The following is an 18,636-nucleotide window of genomic DNA, read 5'->3' as shown; positions in this document are numbered from 1 at the left end:
GCGGGTTCTTGGAAACATGAATTAAATTTTGGCATCATAAAAGCTCTGGCCAATGTCCGCGAGATGTTGGCTTATCTGTGAGCACATGTTCAGTTGCGTGTCGATGAAGAGTATAATGACATGACGTGTTGTGCCCAGTATGATTCAGTTCTCCAAGGTGAACAGGAATTTTATCAATCATGGTGAACTCAGAAAGATAATAAAAGGATGTCATCCTCAAGTGGGCAAGGTTGGTTGGGGAAGGAAGCAGAACGGAGGAAGCCTACCAAAAAAAAACCTCAGCTACGAGTTCCAGCGATGCATCGACAAGAATACCTGAGTCGTTGCGGTCAGCAAGGGCTCTCGATCGCAAACATTTCGTACGAAAAAGGTCCAAAAAAGCTAGGTCGATTGTCAGCACGCGGTCACGCTGGAGAGGGACAACATCAAATACCTCAAAGATCAGCAAGTGTTAACTTTGTTCATCTCGACGACGCCGAAGCAAAGTCGATCAAACAGTGTGAATACAATATAAAGACGTTTCATCATTGTAGAGAGCGTTGTCTAACGACAGAACGAGGAGATCCAAAGTATGTAGTTTACCTGGTTGTCCATGTCAGCCCTCCGTCTCGGTACGACATGTAAACCAGTATCAATACGCGAAGCGGCATCACAATCAGCTGACGAGTTTTCAACAAGAAACCCCGCCAGACCGCCCACCACAAGGTTTGTAAGTCCTCGCTGCTGCTAATGGACGGCCGACGAGGGTTCATTTTGTCCGCCTGTCGTTCAAAGATTCCTCATATTGTGTAGTCATGGCCGGGAGCACGCGTCAGAGAGAGTGGTGATTGACCATGTTTACCTAAGAATAATGAGTTAGCTTGAGATCAAGACAGAAAAAATGCTGCAGCGAAGGAAAGCTTTGGCTCATAGGACAGACAAGGCTGAAACTATTGCACCGGAATCAACAAAGTTTGTTCTGCATGAGGAATCCCTGTGGTGTCTGTCGTGTTCATCATATAGAGCGTGGGGGTAGAAAGGAAGGAAAGCAAAACGCAAATCGGAGACAAACCTTTTGAACGAAATCCAGTTACACGGAGCTGAATGTAAGTAGAATTGGCAGATCTAGTAAAGATCGTGACCCATTGCATGCGCGCTGGCAGCGCAATGGGCAAACGTCACAGGTCGCTGGACCTTGACGATTTTGCTGGTGATGGGCAAAGAAGGAAGTTGGAAGCTTGGGAATTTTTTCGGCCTCGCGTTTTCTTTTTCTTTTTGATTAGCGCTAGTCTTCCTTGAGACTAGCAAGAGACCCCGCAATGGCAGCGAGATGTGGCGGTGCATCCAGATCAACGGGTGGCGAATGATTATCTTATCGCCGGTCATATAACACCCCGAGGTCATCCGCCACTTCCTCGCCCGCTCCTCCTCCTTCCTCTGGCTGCTGTCACAAGCTGTCGAGCATCACGACTCGATACCGACTTGAGACTTCATCATGGCTGCCTCGGGGGGTGTATGGGCTCCAGTAGCCATGCGCTTGCTCCGTTCGGCCGCCGCAAACGCCTCCAAGGCGATTCGGCACACGTTTCCCAATGCACCAAAGCTCCAACCCGCTCCCATACGATCCGCAATCTCTACGGGAAGACATCCCATCCACCCAGCTGCTCTGCTCCGCCAGCGACGTTCGGCACGGTGGTCATCGACCAAAGCCTACCAGCATGTTCAAAGTGCCGCCCGCCGATGGATGTCCTCTGGTAACACCGCATCCGCCAGTCCCCGTTTCGACCGGACCAAATTCCCCACATCGAATACATCCCGCCGCGTGGCCCAGGGTACCGGCCGCGCCCCTTTCGCCAGCACACTTCGCCCGAACTTGACCGGCGGCACACTCTGCCGTACGCAAGGCGGCTACAGCACCGGCGGCGGCGCACGCTACTTCTCGCACACGCCGGCCGCCCCGGCACAAGTGGTCCAGAACGTCGGCGTCGCCATGCGCGCCTTCTTCCTCTCAGGACAGAAGGCACGGTTCGACGGCCTCAACGAGCGCGGCGACAAGCGGTACAGGGCCGTCTCGACGCTCGAGCACGAGGCCGGGTGCAGGCTGGCCAAGGTCTCCCGCTTTGAGCCTGGCTCCTTTGTGGACTTCCAGCTGAGCCCCACGGTCACGGCTCTGAGCCCGCTCGCTGCTGCCTTCCCCTTCCGCGCCGGTACCAAGGAGGACGGCGTCACGCTGAACCGCGACGGTTTCCTCGATGTCCTGTCCGAGGACTTTGGCCGCGCCCTCAAGGATTTGACAGCCGTTTTCGCCGATCTGAAACGGTTGGCTGTGTTAGGAGATCTGCCTGTAACGTTGGAGAAGTCGAACATTATCAGGGTTCGGTTCCCTGGCGTGGATGCCGCGACGGCAGAGCGACTTTGCGACGACGTTGGTTTACAGCGTGGCGCTGTCTATCAAGACCCAGAGTTTAACACCAATGGCGGCGTTCAGGTTGCGCTTAAGTTCCCCTTCGCGCCCGACAGCCAGGCATCAGAAAAGACCATGACGTCTCCAGGCGGCACTTTGCGCTCTCTTTCGGGTCTATCAGAGGCATTCGATGATGCCTTTGTGGATGCCGAGATGGCGGAGAACCCATGGCTTTCCGATCCCGAGGGATACGAGAGCATGTCGCCGCCTCCTTTGAGTTCGGGAACACACTGTTCCCAAGAGTTCGATGGTCTTGAGGGCATCTATCGTTTTATGGAAGAATGTGACAGGGCCAAGGGTCGGTACTAGGATGTGAATTGTTGTAAGCTATGCGATGGATTTGGATGGATCTGGATGGATCTCGAATCTGGGACCGGTGAGATTGGACATGGGATATGGACTCCACGCTCTTTGTATTGATACCAATGGGCTCATTGATGAGCTATTAGCCAGAGAAATGGCAGTTTTCTATGTTCTAAGAGTGATGCAATGCTGGACACAGTGATCACGACAACTGATTGCCACTGAACAGGGCCGACGCTTGAATCCGAGCTGATGAGCAGACGAAGGATGAGTGGATACGGATTCTGCCTGGTGGCTGGCTCTAGCTCAGGGGTCCAGGGCGTGATTCTGCCTGGGCTGGACAAAGCACCACACCATGAACGGCGATCATCCCAACCCACGATCATCGGCCACCATGGAGCACCGACGACCTGTCGAGACGCGTCGAGACGCGCATGGAGACCACTCGTAGGCTGCAACGCCCAAAAATATCGTACCAAGATGCTCAATTGATGCAGCTCGAACGACATGACAAGGCAGCAGTCGCCTGATCTTGTGACTTCGCGTCTCTGGACCCTGCACCGTTTAGGCAGCACACCCCCTGTAGCGCGACTGGCAGCCCCGCGTTGTCGACGCCTCCGCTAATCTACGCCAAATGCAGCGTCAGTTCGTTGAGCCACCGTTGACAGCTTCATGCACGACCTGGGGTGACTTTCGGCAGGTGGCTGCTTGGCAAGGGCAATCGGTGAGCTCCTGCCATCCGCCGATTCCAGATATAAAGCAACTGTCTCTTCTCCTTCAATGATGCCTCTCGTAGTAGACCCATCGCATCTCTCGCCATCATCACCATCCAGTCCAGTTTCTTCCTTTGTGCTTTCCCCTTATTACACGTCAAGACCTACCTGATTGATACCCCGCCATTGACTGCAGACCCCGCCACCTCCTTGCCCTGAGACTGCCAGCCTCTCCCACAAGTTGAACGACTGCACCATCACCAGCATGGCAACTCAAGAGCTCCAGGAGCTTCCGGCTCCTCATTCGGAGTTGGTCAACTACATTGCTGGCCACCCCGAGAAGTCCATGGTCGAGATTTTGGACCCCTATCGCCGCTATGAGGCTCAGCTACGGTCGGTCTTTGCCCAAGATCGCAACAGCGCCCTTCTCAATGACCCCTATGTGAACCTCCTTCCCATGTTTAACGAGAACACGAAGAACATCAAGACGCGTGCTCGCAACCTCTCTGCCGAGTCAGAGGAGGAGAAGAGCCGCTATATCATGTCACTCCCTGATGACAAACGCCGCGAAGACGGATCTCCCGCTGTGGTTCAGTCGATCGCAGAGTTTCGCAAGAACTTCAGCGTCTTCTCGGAGTCGTCTCTGGTCGACATGGACTGGAGCAACGTCGTGGCCGCAGGCTCCTCTGTTGTCAACACCCTACTCCCCGTACCGCCCGAGTTCAACACCAACAAGCGCAAGCTGCGCGAGTACTACCACGAAAAGTTTTGTCCTGCTTCCGACGTTGATCTGTTCCTGTACGGCCTGACCCACGATGAGGCCATTGAAAAGATCAAGCAGATTGAGCAAGCTATTCGTGATGCCATATTGACCGAAGTCACCGTTGTTCGGACCAAGTACGCCATTACGATTGCCTCTCACTACCCGACGCGTCATGTTCAGGTTGGCCCACCCCCCTTGTCGAAATCTCAGTGTAGCTTTCCTGACCCTTTGTAGATTGTTCTTCGCGTGTACAAGTCTATCGGCGAAATTCTCACTGGCTTCGACATTGATGCTGCCGGTGGCGCCTACAATGGCAAGCAGGTCTATGTGACGCCGCGTGCTTTGGGCAGCTTCATCACCCAGATCAACCACATCGACCTCACCCGACGAAGCCCGTCCTATGAGAACCGTCTGTCCAAGTACAGCCATCGCAATTTCGAGATTTACTGGCCCGAGTTGGATCGCAGCCGCGTGGATCCCACCATCTTTGAACGGAGCTTTCAGAGAACCCTAGGCCTTGCTCGCCTCCTTGTCCTTGAACGTCTGCCAACCTCTTCCGTTCGCGATTCTTACCTTGACAAGCGTAGAGAAGAGCGTGGTCGACCCGCAATCAATCGCAACTTCCAGCACCGAGTCTGGGGCAATATCAAGGACGCACATGAGGACGAAATTGCCGATTGGGTTGACGAAACCGAGGTTTCTAACTATCACACCTTCAGCGTTCCATATGGTGAGAGGTTTAACGCAAAGAAAATTGAGAAGCTCTGCTATACCAAAGATCTTCTCTTGAATGCCGAGTGGAACCAGCACAAGGACCGTCAAGTCTACCTTCATCGTCATCCCGCCTTTTTCGGACGTGTTCAGGATGTCATTGAAGACTGCTGTGAGACTTGCCCAACGGCGGTGACCCCCGAGGAGATCGAGATTGCCGAGAAAGAGGCAGATGTCTACATTTCCGGCCCCGTTAGTTTTCTCATTGACGACCCCGGCCGGCAACAGATCGGCTCCTTCAACCCTCTGACTCAGGATGACTGGACTGATATGGCGTACGTCGGCAACACGGCTCGTCTTTGCCAAAGCATCGTCGATGGCAACGTCGATGAAGTTCTGGACTGGCTATCTCAGGAGGGCGCTGATCCAAACCAGCGTGATTATACTGGAAGATCACCGCTGCATCTTGCTGTCATGAACTCTACGCCCGACGTTGCCCGCGCTCTTGTTGATCACGGCGCACGCTTGACCGCTCGTCTGGCTGACGGAAATACGGCCCTGCATTTGGCAGCTGAGCGTGGGAATGTCGAGATGGTGAGGATCCTCATGGAAAGGAGCATCACTAACGAAGCCGAGGAGGAGGAGAAGCAAGATCTTCGACGCAAGGCTCTCAAAGAAGCCGCCTCTGGGAAATCTTCAGAGGCTACAAATGTTGCTGATCACGAAACGGACCCAGAGTCGGATGCCGATTCTGATTCCGATGGAGAATTGATCGACGGCGAGGGAACCGAGATTGATGCTCGCACGATGGCTACTGGGTCGTTCGTCGATGTCCAGAAGGCAAAAGAAGAGGAGACGGATGATGCCGCCCTGAACGGTGCGCCCGACGAGCCTGACTTCTACAAGAGTGACGTTCTCGCTTGGGATATCCCTTGCTCCCCTCTTCACCTGGCCATCGCTCAAGGGCATGAGGATGTTGTGACAACGCTTTGCAACGTAAGTACCACATTCATCCTTTTCACAAAGTCAATCTAACATGTCGCTTAGTATGGGAGCGATGCTCTTCTTCCAGTCAAATTCCTGGATGAGGAAAAGCAGCCAGAGGCGGCTCTCTTGACACTGGTTCTTGCACTTCGATTGCCGGAGGACAAAGCCAAATCCATGGCGAAGCTTCTTCTCAAGCTCGGCGCCACTTCATCTCAAGCAGATCTCGAAAGCTGTACCGTATTCCATCGATACGTCGCTGAAGGCAGCCACACTCTGATAGACACACTCTGGGACAACGATCAGTCTGGAACCAAATCCGCAATCAACCACCTGGTCCCTGCCCACGGATACTACAGGAGCAAAGTCGTCGGCCCGCTTCATTCCGCAATCCAGAACGAAGACACCGACCTCGTCATGAAGCTTCTCAACGCTGGAGCGAAACACTCGATTGATTTTGCGACCTGGCTCAAGGCAGCTAAGATGTCGAAGGGCGCCGATCAGCTCGGAGACTACCAGCAGAACCAGAACAGATTTGCCAGATCTGTGGAGCAGCCTCTCATCGTGGCTGTCAAATATTGCGTCGACCTGGAGGTAGCCATGAAGCTGGTGGAAATGGGCGCAGATCCCAACACACCCACCAGCCAAGGGCAGACGGTCATGCACGATGAATGGCAGCGCAAGTACAACCGGGGAGAGACTGTACTGGATGTTGTGCACGATCAGCTCAAGAATCTACGCAAGTACAAGGGTGAGCGTCACAATCTACGCAAGCCACAGTTGCATCAAGGCATGCAAGAGCGACTCGACAGCCTGAACAAAAACTCTTACGAGTACCTGGCCACGAAAAAGGATGTGAGGTCTCGTGAGAAGAAGTTCAAGGAAGAGACCAAGACCTATGAGGAAGACTTGAAGAAGCATGAAGAGAAACAGAAGGGCCGCGATCTCAAGGAGACAGCCATCAAGGAGGTCATTGCCGATCTCGAGAAATTGGAGCAGATGTTGATCGAAAGGGGGGCCAAGACGTTCTATGAGGCCTACCCCCAGGTTTCTGAGCCAGAAGGACGCTCAGGCCGTTACCGCTACCATTACGACAGCGACGCTGATGACGAGAAGAAGAAGGAGGACAAGCAGCCGGTATACGAGTGGCAGATCGCTTTTGTTGGCGCTAGTGATATCACAGAAGTTCGAAGGCTTGCCTACGTTGAACTGTATGTTTGCTTTTTACTGGTCCGTTTCAATTGACTAACATTTCTTTAGGCTCGAAGCTGCCTGGAACGGCGACCTTGAGAAGATCAAGTCACTCACCCTCCAAGCCTGGGGTGAGGATCAGGCCGAGCCTCCTCTAAAGGCTTCTATAACGACCTCCGACGGCAGCACTCCATTCTCACTCGCCTTCCTGCGAGGACATAGTGGTGTGGCCAAGGAGATTTTAGAGATCATTAAAGCTCAGTACTCTCCGGTTGAGAAGGACAAGTCGCGTTACACGCTCGCTACTGGAAACCCGGACGATGACGACTCGGATGAAGATGGCTCTGAAGAGGACTCTGACGAAGACAATGCGACACAGGGAAACCCTGGCCACCCCAAGATCGTGGCATTGGCCGTAGACAAGAAGTTTACCATCGACAACATTGGCCAGGTATCGATGCATGTGGATTCGCACGACAAGCCCATCAAGAGCCTGACCAGTCGAGTCATGTGCTTCACAGCTAAAGATGCGGGTGAGGACGAAGAGAATGCCAAAGAAACCATCTTCGAGACTCTCTTCAGCCACGTTATGAGGCACGACGACCATTCGGGCCTGAAGTTCTTGCTGGATCTCGCTGCTCATTACTCGGGTGAGAAGCTGGAAGGAGATACCGACGAGGAAGACAACGGAAGTTTCTTTTCCTTCCCTGAGGACGCTTTCGTGTGGGCTGTTGCGAATGGAAAGACAGGCGCCCTCGCCGAGATTATCAAGAGATTTGGTGCAGGAATGCCTCTCGACCATCTCGTCAAGAAGAGCGGTGTGGAGCTCAAGCAGAAGCCGAAGTACTACCAAGGCCTCTCAGTGTACGGCAAGAAGAGGTATGATCTAGCCGTGTGTGACAAGGCGGCCTTGAAACTAACTACTTCTACAGAAAGGATTGGGCTACTGCCGGTCGTAACCTCGTCGTGAGACAGACTGGGCTCAAGACTCCGCCTCTGCTTCACGCTGCTCTCGGAGGCAGTATCGAGTCGGTCGAGTGGTTCCTTAGTGACGCCCCGCTCCGTTGCTACGTAGAATTTGGCCAGTCAAAGACGGCGAGCGAGGATCCGAGACTGAAGCATCTCAGTAACGCTCCTGGTGGATTCGACCGAGCTGTTGGTAAATGGCTCGGCATTCAAAGTATGTTGTCCCCAGCAATCTTCATAAGTGTCTCTAGCTGACAAGCCCGCAGACGAAACTGTCCTCCACTGTGCTGTGATGGGCCCCTCTAACGAGAAGACCAACAAGGTCATCCAGTACTTGATCCAAGCCTGCCCAAGCTCTCTGGAGTACAAGACAACGTCGGGCGACACTCCTCTCTGGCTCGCCTTTCACCTTGGCCGCGTTGACTTTGCCAAGACTCTCATCGAAGCTGGAGCGAACCAATCTGTGCGCAACAAGCAAGGTCAAAACATTATCCACGCAGCGCTGCAATGGCTTCCAAAGGCTCATAACCTTAAGGATTTGTTGGAGCTCATGGACGACAAACTCAGGGCTCACCTTCTTCTGCAGAGAAGCAACCTACAGGACGAGGGAACAACTCCCCTCCACTCGTGGGTTAACAAGTTCCCGGATAGCTACGACCACACCAGGTGGACGAAGTATGCCAACAAAGAGGAAGCAACTGCAGTTCTAGATCTGCTCCTTGGTTACTCTGAGGGAGCTGAACTCGCCATGCTCAACGGTGCCGGCGACACACCTCTTCACTCAGCAGTCAATAAGAACAGCATGGTGCTTATCGAGGCCCTTTTGACCTACAGGCCAAGCCTGCTCTACCGCGAGAATGCCGTGGGCCGCACCCCCGCCGAGGTTGCGCATACCCGCGTCATCAGCAAGCGCTTCGATCAGCCACGCTCTCTGCCATCGCACTTTAATGACTGGAACGGGCCAAGCAATCTTCCCCAGCGCAATGCTGACAACTTTGTCAATGAGAAGCACGGCCGCGATATCAAGACCCAAAGCAAGGACAAGAATGAAGAGACATGGGACCTCCTTGCTGAACATCTTGAGCGCCATCCCGCCTCCCGCAGGCTCGTGTCGCTTTCCGAGGCCAACGACGTTGCGAAGCGTCTGGGCGAGGAGTACAAAGCATCGCGGTACTTCAGCATTCAAGCGCGTGGTGATGACGACGACGACGACGAGAAGGCAGAAGAAGACGACGAGACGAGTCTTGATTTTGCCTCGACGCAAAAGTCGAGCCTGGGCTGGCAGGCCTGGAAGCCGGACAATGCGGAGCAGGAGTCGGCCGATGTCTGCGTCGGATGCGGCGAGCGGCATGACTAGAGGGTATGCCAGTATGCCATCGAACAGAAGGAGTATGGAATGCAGAAGGCGATGGAGGAGCTCGCGGAGTAGGAAGAACAATAATTGAGACTTTGCTCAATGGACCGAAAGGGGTATGGGAGAGGGGAGAGAGGGATAATGTGCAGCTAGCTACATGGCTGTTATTTGGGATTGTTTCTTTCCATTTCAATGATTGAGTATCTGATGAGAGACAGTATCTGATGAGAGAAAATTTATTTTTTTGCAGAGTCAAATTCATTGAATGGTCATCGATCCCTTCATCCAACTGGTGCCGGCATGGTCCGTCCCCTGAGGCTTCGTCGAGGTGGCAGATGCCTCCAGTAATTTCTTCCCGCGGGCGACGATGTGTGCATTCTCAATCATCGTATCCTCGCCTTCGCCAGACGCAGCGACCTCAGCCATGTACGCCGCCAGCTCGTCGATCTTGATTACCCAATTGACGCTCAACAAGGCACCCATCACGCCGCCTCCTACCATGCCGTGCGTGATGATGCCGCCGGGCCGAAGGACCAGCGCCTGCCATTGCTCTGGGTACTTCCGCTCCACGTTCAACGTACTGGTCTCCGTCCTGCCCTGAACGCGGGAACACGCCGCGTCAGTGGCTGCTGGCGGATGCAAGTTTCTCGAGGAGCAAAAGGAAGGGGACCGCATACCTTGATCTTGCGCGCCTCCTCCAGGAAGTACAAATGCTGCTCCTGGTCCTGGCGGACAAACTTGCCGCTCAGCAGGATGAACCTGAACCTGGGGCCCGCGGGCCTCTCCTCCCGCAGCACCTCGGCAAAGGCCTCCTGGAAGGCGACGGGGTAGTCGTGGTTCACCGTCACATTGTTGGCGTCGTATGTGCCCATTGCCCTGACCATGGCCGACTCGGTGGTGAGCGTTTTTTTTTTTTTTTTTGTGATCTTGTGATCTTGATGAAGAAAGAAAGGGACCGGGAGGGGAGCGGGCGGGAGGCCGCCGGTTTGCTGTGCGACTCACCAGGATCATGGCCGCGGCGTCCCTTGTGCGGCCCTGCAGCCACCTCATTCGGGCCAGGGACGCGAAATCGCGGAGGATGACGGGTTGTGATTTTTGGGGTTCGACGCGAGGTCGGCTGGCAGGGCCGTCGCTGGACGGCGACGATGGACGTGATGGCCGGGTGGGCGAGGCAGGCCCGGAGGGCGGCGCCGCCGACGGAGCCCGTTGCGCCGGTGAGGAGAACCTTCATGTTCGGGATAAGGGGGTACTTATTGGGTGTACAAGTTCCCAAGAGACAATACGAAGTGAGTGCACGAGATGTTATGTTACGAAATGGAGAGATCTTGTGCGTATCTGTGAAACACCGTGGACGGGAACATCTTTGGCAGGGGACAGCCGTGTGGGTGTTATACAAACAGGCAGCCAGCAAAATGCAGGGGACTGATCCTTCAGGCAGCGGGCACCGTGACGATCCTGCGTGCGTCACATCTCAGCGGCCTGTCTCGCCGCAGGCAGCCGTGAAAGAGACGAACCGATGGAAATGAATCATATCTCGAAGAGTCAGATCCGGGTCACTATCATGCAGATCCATCGCTGTGACGAAGGAGTTTGGATGGTTTTGAGGCGTTGCGCCAAGTCGGAGACTTCATCGGCGGACTTTGAAGCGAGAATGGCACCATGGCTTGCGGACTTGTCGACCTCGCGAGATAGGCACTGCGCCCGAGGGTGTGTAGTTTAAACGCTATGATTCAACAATGGAATCACATGGTGTCGTCTCATTTGTGTTTGTTCGGCGGCAGCAAAAGCTATCGGCTGACGTTGAACTCCTGGGTATCTCTAATCCTGCTCCTAACCGTAATCCTAATCCTAGTTATAACAAACACCCGATGAACTCCACATTCAATCAGCACGCTCCACCTCGACGTGAAGTCGCCAAGAATGCAGTTACTCTCGGAGATGAACCTCTAATGAGTCCATGTCCTCAATGTCGGCGTCTTCGACCGTCGTCTCGCCGTCCAGCGGCTCTCCGTCAAAATGAAGCTGAATCTCCGTGCCTGCAGGCACGTCCCTCATCTTGCGGTACACCTCTATGAGCTCGGCGACGGTGCTCGCCGGTCGCGCCGTTGTCTTGACAGGCTCGCCGGTGCGCGCCTTGAGGATGATCTTGATCTTCGTCTCCTTCGCTTCGGGATCCGCCCCGACAGCGACGCCACCACCGTCGTCGTCGTCGTCGTCGTCGTCTGAGTAGTCGTCCAACTCGCCGAGGTCGCGCAGGCGCCTGCGGTCCTCCTTGCGCTTGTGCTCGTCCCAGAGGGCCTCGGTCCACATCTCCATGTGCACCCTCGTCCAACCGTCGGAGAAGCCGTCGGCGTCGTGCGGGTTGCGGACGGCAGGGGACCGCAGCGTGCCGTTCTCGGCGGCGCGGATCTGGAGGCTGTTGAGCGTCGTCGAGTCGTACAGGCGGCGGCCGCGCCAGGTGATGAAGGTGACGGCGGCGTCGTCGAGGGGGGGCTCGACGTCGTAGCCCTCGGTGCTGTTCCAGACCTCGCGCAGCTTGCCGAGGGGCTTCCAGAGGGTGTAGAGGTACTTGACCGGCTTGGTGCCGGGGATGGGCGACGTCATGAGGATGGTGATGCGTGTCTGGTCGGCCTCGGTGGGGTTGGCCTGGGCTGCCTCGGCCTTCTTCTGGCGCTCGCGGGCGGCGCGGATGTACTCTTCCACGTCGTCGTCTCCTTCGTCTTCTTCTTCTTCTTCGTCTTTGTCCTCGTCCGTCTTGCTGCCGGTGCCGTCGTCCGATGCTTTGACTTGTTCGCCTTCGGCAAAGGGGTCGTCGTCGTCGTCGGAGTCAAGGACAATGGCAGCGCCGTGGGAGGAGCGCGCACCTGGCATGTCGCGCACGGGGGTGGCGCCATAAAAGTCAGCGTCGCTCGCGTCGCTGTCGTCGAGGGACACGACGGCGTCTTTGCCCTTGGGCGACGAGCCTTCCTTCTTCGGCGTGCGCAGTGCGAGAGATCTGGTGGCGTGCCGTGATGGCGTGGACGGGTGGTCGTAGCTCGGTGAGCGTGTCGTCTTGGTCTTGCGCTCGATGTACTCGTCGCTCGTGCGTGATCGCTTGGAAGGCGGCGTTTCAATGTGATCCCTTTGACCAGGTTAGTGTGAACGACATGGCAACACGAAGGAAGCAAGAAAGCGGCGGGGAGCATGGGCACGCACTCGAGATCGCCATCGCTGTCGTCGATCGCCCTCTTCACAGGTCGCGACCGGCTGGGACTCGCATGTCTGTAGCTGTCATTGGAGAGTCGTGCGCCGTGCCCAGGGTCGTCCGAGTCGTCTCGTGCGTCGGCAGCAGGCGTCGCGAGCTCCTTGCCCTTGTCGCGGTGGGCGTGCTTGCGTTGGCGACGGCGCGCCTCGGCGGCGATGACCTTGGGGAAGAACTCCTTGGAGCGCTTGAACAAGCTGAGCCCGTCGTCGTCGTTGTCGTCGTCGCCATTCTCGACCTTGCCTTTGGCTTCCGGCTTCGGGTCGGAGTTTTGACGTAGGGCGGTGGGCTTGAAAGGCAGCCACCTTTTCGGTGCAGTGGACTCGGCCATGATGATGATAGCAGGGATGTAGGTAGTGGGTGGCTGACTACCTAGTAGACAACGTCAAGACGTTCTTGCGTGTTGGGGGTCAGTTGGACTGAGAGCAAGCAAGAAGAAAAAGTGCTAGGCACGAGTAGGACGATGTAAAGCAAAGAGGGCTGTTTCGATAGCATGCATGCATGGTGGGCGACAAGGGCGGCCCTTGGGGAAAAGAGGTGCAGCAGATGAAGCCTCCAGATGCTTTTTGCTCGCGCCCAAGTCGCCATGTCGACACGATCACAGCCGCCCCACCAGGAACTGTGGTGCAGGTGAGGAACGAGGTAAAGGTACCTCAAAGGTACTGGGTACCTAGGTACCTACCTTGCCATGCACAGACCAGCTTCTGCCTTCTGCCTTCTGCCTTCTGCCTTCACAGCCTTTCCATCGCCCCGTCTCTGCGTCAGCCTCTCATCACGAGCCTCACTCATTCATCCCACTCGCCCTACACCCCATCACCTCACCCGCCATACACCAAACCCCCTTGCCAACATGGAAAACGGAAACCCGAGTGGCCCCCAGGGCGAGGGCAAGGACCCTTCAAGCTTCCTCAGCGACATCATCGGCAACGCCGTCACCGTCAAGCTCAACTCGGGCGTCGTCTACAAGGGTGCGTTCTGCGAGGAACGGTGCAAGCAGAGGTCATGAGGCACTAACCCGCGTACCGCGCCAGGCGAGCTCCAGTCTGTCGACGGCTACATGAACATCGCTCTCGAGAAGACGGAGGAGTATGTCAACGGCACCAAGCGGAGGTCGTACGGCGACGCCTTTGTGAGGGCAACAACGGTATGTCCCCCCTTGTCATCTGCTGTACTGCTCCTACTGACGTGTGGCTGTGTGTGTCTGCCCTCTCAGTCATGTACATTTCCGCAGACTAACGGGCTTTTTTTTTAATCCATGTTATGATGGTTTATGATCTCAGTCAGGCCTCTTCCTGTGTCTGCATGACTGCTACGCACGGCAGTCCAGTGCGCAGGCTACACAGAGAGTTCAATGAATATACCACGATTGTCGAGTCCCCCACGTCCGAAGATGCCCGTTTCCCGCGTGGTTCTTCCTCTTCCTTCACTCTCTCTCTCTCCCTGGTCCTCTGTCTAAACTAGAGCCGCGAAAGTCCCATGCAAAAAACGTCTTGCCATGCAGTGGCCACCTCGCCTTGTCATTCCTCTCGACGCTCTCCTCCTTCAGCATCTCTGCCAGCCTCGCCCGAAACCGCGATAGGTCGTCCCCTTCGAGCACGGCCACCTGGCTCAGCGTCGACAACCTCTTCCACAGCGCCTCCTCTGTCAGCCACACCGTGAAAGGCACGCTGTCTTCGCCGATCGGCACCGAGAACCAGGGCGCCTTGCCGTCGTCGGTGGTCGCGAGCCCCGGCAACCCGTACTCGGCCACCGTTTTGAGCGGGTTCGCCACCTGCGAGTCAAAGCACGCCCGCCACGCATCGTTCCGGAACCTTGCCTGTCCGTCGCCGTCGAGCGAGTGGATGAGCTCGTTGAGGCGCTGCTCCCAGTGCGTCGACGCCGTCCAGGCCGCAGGCTTGTTATCTGGTGACCCTCGCCGTCAGCAATCTTTGTTCGCGGCTGCGCCTTCCTTTCTCCTCCGGCTCTCGCCAGCAGCAGAACTCACAATCCTCAATGTTCCAGATCAAGCCCAGCGACGACCGCGGCTTCAGCACCCGGTGCATCTCCCGCAACGCCCTCTCGTTCGCGAACCAGTGGAACGCCTGCGCGACGACGCATCCGTCCCCCCACCCGTCCCCGAGCGGGATCTCCTCGGCGAACCCGTCCCGGACCTCGACGCCCGCCAGGCCCTTGCGCGCCAGCTCGCCGCGCATCCCCGCGTGCGGCTCGACACCCACAATCTCGAACCCCTCGTCCCGCGCCGCGAGCACCTCGGTCAGCTTGCCCGTGCCGGCGGCGAGGTCGAGCACGCGCGCGCCCCGCTGCCCGCGAGGCCCAGCTTCTCGAGGAACGCCGTCACCGTCGCCGCAGGGTAGGAGGGCCGGTGGGCGTCGTAGCTCGAGGCGTCGGCGAACCCCGATTGCGCGCCGGGGTGGAGGGTCTGTGTCATGACTGTGCGTGGTCCTTCGATTCGTATCGTTTCGTTGGATGCCGATTGAGCGGCTTGTCAGGACGTGAACGTTGCAAGAACACAGGTGCACGCAGCTCGAAGCATCACGGCGTACCCAGGCAGGTTTATTATTGTCAATTCCTGACCCTGGATTGGCCTCAATCAGCCGCCCGGGCGGGGTCAACGTCATCGCCATCGCTGGGCACGCGACGATCTGCCGACAACGGCGGCGTTGGGTTGGCTTGGTCGGTCCACCCGGCACCCAGGCAAGCAAGCGAGGCGCGCCGAAAGCCGAGCGCGTGCGGGCGGAGATTCGAGCGCTTCGAGCACTTCTGGCCCGCGGGATCAACCAGCACCTCCCGCGGATGCACGTATTCTTGTATATGCCAGGCGTTTATGTCATTATGCCTCAATGGTGAATGGTGTGGTTGAGTAGCGCTGTCATGACTGGTCGTGTTGACTTGGCCTATTATCCTTTCCCCTTTCAACCCAACGGTGGCATGCCTTCACCATCACAACAACCACAACCAATATCATCGGCGAATGGCGGTCTTCCAAGCACATACGACCATACCTACTGGAAAACTCGGGATCCCGTCCGCTCTCCCATTCGATAAACCAGTAAGGGCCGGACCAGTAGTCGGGTGGGTGACCACCGGCGAATCCCCGGTGTTGTATGTTTTTGTCCTTTGACGAAAGGCCACCCCCTTTTACGGTACCTAGATGCTTATATGCTTGTTGGATCGGTCATTGAAGGGGCCCGCGCAGTCTCCTGTCACCTATCCGCGGCGAGTGCTCGGCGGACTCTTCCGCAGTTTCGCCTTTCCTGCCTGAGACAGCCTCCTCGGACGCATATGCCGCCATGACTCCTCAGCGTCCGCATCATCGCCACTGCTGCTCTGTCCAGCTGTAAATGTACCGGCGGGAAGGACCTCGAATCCAGGATTCACAATGCGTCGTGATCGATTTGCGTGCACGTCGCCCGGTGCAAATGTGGGCGATGGTATCGTAGGCCGACTTCTTTGGTGCTGGTGTTCTGACTTAATACAATAACTGGCTCCCGGCTCAGGTGGTGTCCAGGGCTCCGGGACGATAACAGTACCGGTACCTTCAGGGTATGCTACGTGAGCGGCCGCCATATTCAATGAGCGCGGGATGTTCGAGCCATCGATGGGATGATGCGAGCTCGGCGTTAGCACGTCAACTGCAGGCAAGCGTCTTTCAGAATGGTGAGTCGGACGCCGGGGGCCAGCGGTCTGGTATTTGTTTGCAGGGATTAGTATCGCTTTATTGGCGTCGGGTGTTTCGTGGTCATTAGACGCAGCAGCGGAAACAGCGTCGCGCATCTGGCGAGAGCCGTCGAGTGCCCCGGCGATGGGTGCGGCAATCGGAACGTACGTTTGAAGTACAGTCCTCGCCTGTGGCTCGCTTTCCTTCGAGTATCCCAGGGCGTTTCGCTCAGTGGAGTTGGAGTTTTCCTTTTCGAAGCCTAGAGGGGCCGATGGTCGGTACGTCTTCAAAGCGTCTGGTAGGAAATTCTGGAGAGAATTATGCAGGCCAAAGGTCAAGGGCTGCTCAATTCTGGAGTCATCTGCAAGGGCATTTGTATGCGGTGGAAGCAGTGCGAGTACCGGGGCCATCGTATCCAGTCCCTTTCCCTTTGCGTTGCTCTGCCCTGGGATCGAAATGTTCATCGATACGAGCATCGATTGGGTTTCTGTGGGCAACGAATGGCTGGAGATCCAGATGCCGTCGACTTGGATGCCGCTCTGAATGGCTCGGACGCCAAAGGGAATTTCAGTGACTTGGTTCATCGCTGGCAGGCCCGACTTGCGCATTTCCAGGTCGTGCGTTCGCCTCTCTTCGTCAACAGCCTCCTGTTTCTTAACATACTGATGAGTCCAGCAGAGCTTCCAATATCCGGCAACAAAAACAAGACAAATGGCCGCACCGAGGCACTGCAGTCGTCAGTCTCGGGTCTCTTGCCGATTGTTGCCGGTCACTCAATCACTCACAAATGTCATCTGCTGCCACAGCTCCCAGGAGATGAAGAAGGAGGTCATTTGAGGTTTGGTACACCGGCGTGGCCTGGTGTGACTTATCGAAAGACGAGTGTCAAGGGTTGGATTGACTGAGACGCTTTCGCTATCAATGAGTAGCTTACGAGGAAGGCGTAATGGGTCGCACCTGCCTCCCATGCACCCCTCGAATAGAGCTTTGGGATAACCAAAATACAGATGATGGTTCAGGTTGATGGACGAAACTTTCATGGTATCAGAGATACTTTGGCAGAGTGAATGGTTGGAATGGCTTAGCAGATTGAGGGCTTGGGCCAGGAGCGATCGAGTAAACAGAATATCCGAGGGAAGAACACCCTAGGGCAAGACCAGGGAAGCAGCAGGGAGACACCACCCGCGTGCTTTGTACAAATAGAAAACACATTTTGGTCCTCGCAAGCCAGGATGTGCAGACGGGTGCTGGCATGTCACATTTGGAACAGGTCGCGGGTAGCGACAGAATCACCAAACTTGCCCTGACACTCGTCCAGTTTCCTGTCTATGGCTACGCGAGCAAGCATCCAAGATACCAACTCTTGGCTTCGACTGAGTGATGCTATAGGAGACACGATGAAGGACCAAGAAGATGAGAGTTACGCTTCGCTGGAGGTCATTTCCAGTGGCTCTGTACTGATGTGTATAGTGGAATAGGGGTCGATGGTCGCAATACATCCAGTCTTCTCACAATCTGTAGCACCCTTTGACTCGGAAGCACCAAACCACCTCTTCCTCAGGGCGGGAAATGCTGACAAGACGCTCAATGACTCCACGGGAGTGCCAAAGTTGCTGTGATGCAGTTCTCCTCGGTGGTGTGCCTCAGCTTGTCGAGTATCTACAGGCCGTAGCAAAGGGTGCCCGGCCCTTCAAAGTTCCAAAAAGAAAGGATTTTTACGGCCAGGAGGAAGAAAGCATCTGTCTTTATGGTACATAAACCTCTTGAATTCCACCCATCCCGATCTCAACTTGAATTGACTTCCAGACATGTTCACGAGCAACGGAAATCTGCTCCAGCCCCGGCAGCACTGGCGTCGCGAAGGGCAGGCTAGCTTCTCATTGTTGTCAGCGACCCCTTCAAATTCCTCTCCCTTCTACCCTTAGAGAACCTGCCTATAATTACCTGAAATCCGATCCACGCTCATGCCGAATACCATCCAGAAATGTTCGAGGTCGATCACAAAAGCCTGGCGGCGGAGGAAAGTCACCCGCCGCAATCCCTCCCTGCAGAACCTTGACCAGGGAAACAGAACGACACCATCCTGCAGCCCCCCCCGAGATGATACTACACATCACGACGTTCCTCGATGACAGCTAAATTACAGCCCTAGCACTCTGTTGCAGAGGCCTCTATAGAGTCCTGCCTCCCCCCGTCTCCCGCGCGGCGCCCAGCGAGAGGACCTGCAACTCCGCTTTCGAGCGCGACATGGGCGACCAGTGCCTTCATTGCACCGTCTGCAGCAAAGATTCAGGATTTCTCATTTCTCG

General features: G+C 56.0%; 8 protein-coding genes across 8 annotated transcripts in view; 4 read left to right on the top strand and 4 right to left on the bottom strand.

Moving 5' to 3' along the window:
- The window catches only part of VDBG_06112 (1-phosphatidylinositol phosphodiesterase), a gene marked incomplete at both ends in the record, with an annotated part of 1,673 nt that extends 1,592 nt beyond the window's left edge, over positions 1-81 (top strand). The window contains one exon of the mRNA XM_003003624.1: positions 44-81. Within this exon, the coding sequence (XP_003003670.1) occupies positions 44-81 (38 nt within the window). The remainder of the gene's footprint in view (positions 1-43) is intronic.
- A 1,393-nt stretch (positions 82-1,474) lies between these two features.
- VDBG_06111 (conserved hypothetical protein) lies at positions 1,475-2,919 on the top strand (the record flags this gene model as incomplete). The annotated part of the gene is made up of 1 exon (XM_003003623.1): positions 1,475-2,919. One exon carries the CDS (start codon positions 1,475-1,477, stop codon positions 2,750-2,752), a length of 1,278 nt encoding a protein of 425 aa, XP_003003669.1.
- Positions 2,920-3,724: 805 nt separating this feature from the next.
- On the top strand, positions 3,725-9,431 carry VDBG_06110 (ankyrin repeat protein; the record flags this gene model as incomplete). Its single annotated transcript, XM_003003622.1, has 7 exons — positions 3,725-4,402; positions 4,457-5,185; positions 5,222-5,929; positions 5,981-7,128; positions 7,178-7,987; positions 8,041-8,267; positions 8,341-9,431. 7 exons carry the CDS (start codon positions 3,725-3,727, stop codon positions 9,429-9,431), a joined length of 5,391 nt encoding a protein of 1,796 aa, XP_003003668.1.
- A 225-nt stretch (positions 9,432-9,656) lies between these two features.
- Positions 9,657-10,312, bottom strand: VDBG_06109 (conserved hypothetical protein; the record flags this gene model as incomplete). The annotated part of the gene is made up of 2 exons (XM_003003621.1): positions 9,657-10,025; positions 10,106-10,312. The coding sequence occupies 2 exons, from the start codon at positions 10,310-10,312 to the stop codon at positions 9,687-9,689; spliced, it is 546 nt and encodes a 181-aa protein (XP_003003667.1).
- Positions 10,313-11,354: 1,042 nt separating this feature from the next.
- Positions 11,355-13,000, bottom strand: VDBG_06108 (conserved hypothetical protein; the record flags this gene model as incomplete). The annotated part of the gene is made up of 2 exons (XM_003003620.1): positions 11,355-12,549; positions 12,624-13,000. The coding sequence occupies 2 exons, from the start codon at positions 12,998-13,000 to the stop codon at positions 11,355-11,357; spliced, it is 1,572 nt and encodes a 523-aa protein (XP_003003666.1).
- Positions 13,001-13,357: 357 nt separating this feature from the next.
- On the top strand, positions 13,358-13,675 carry VDBG_06107 (LSM domain-containing protein; the record flags this gene model as incomplete). The annotated part of the gene is made up of 1 exon (XM_003003619.1): positions 13,358-13,675. The coding sequence occupies one exon, from the start codon at positions 13,358-13,360 to the stop codon at positions 13,673-13,675; it is 318 nt and encodes a 105-aa protein (XP_003003665.1).
- A 417-nt stretch (positions 13,676-14,092) lies between these two features.
- On the bottom strand, positions 14,093-15,293 carry VDBG_06106 (methyltransferase; the record flags this gene model as incomplete). Its single annotated transcript, XM_003003618.1, has 2 exons — positions 14,093-14,571; positions 14,654-15,293. 2 exons carry the CDS (start codon positions 15,291-15,293, stop codon positions 14,093-14,095), a joined length of 1,119 nt encoding a protein of 372 aa, XP_003003664.1.
- Positions 15,294-15,876: 583 nt separating this feature from the next.
- VDBG_06105 (conserved hypothetical protein) lies at positions 15,877-17,160 on the bottom strand (the record flags this gene model as incomplete). The annotated part of the gene is made up of 2 exons (XM_003003617.1): positions 15,877-17,055; positions 17,113-17,160. The coding sequence occupies 2 exons, from the start codon at positions 17,158-17,160 to the stop codon at positions 15,877-15,879; spliced, it is 1,227 nt and encodes a 408-aa protein (XP_003003663.1).
- Between the last annotated feature and the right edge of the window lie 1,476 nt (positions 17,161-18,636).

This window comes from Verticillium alfalfae, genomic scaffold, assembly GCF_000150825.1.
Source record: "Verticillium alfalfae VaMs.102 supercont1.7 genomic scaffold, whole genome shotgun sequence".
Taxonomy (NCBI): Eukaryota; Fungi; Ascomycota; class Sordariomycetes; order Glomerellales; family Plectosphaerellaceae; genus Verticillium; species Verticillium alfalfae.
This window is presented reverse-complemented; position numbering and strand designations above follow the sequence as displayed.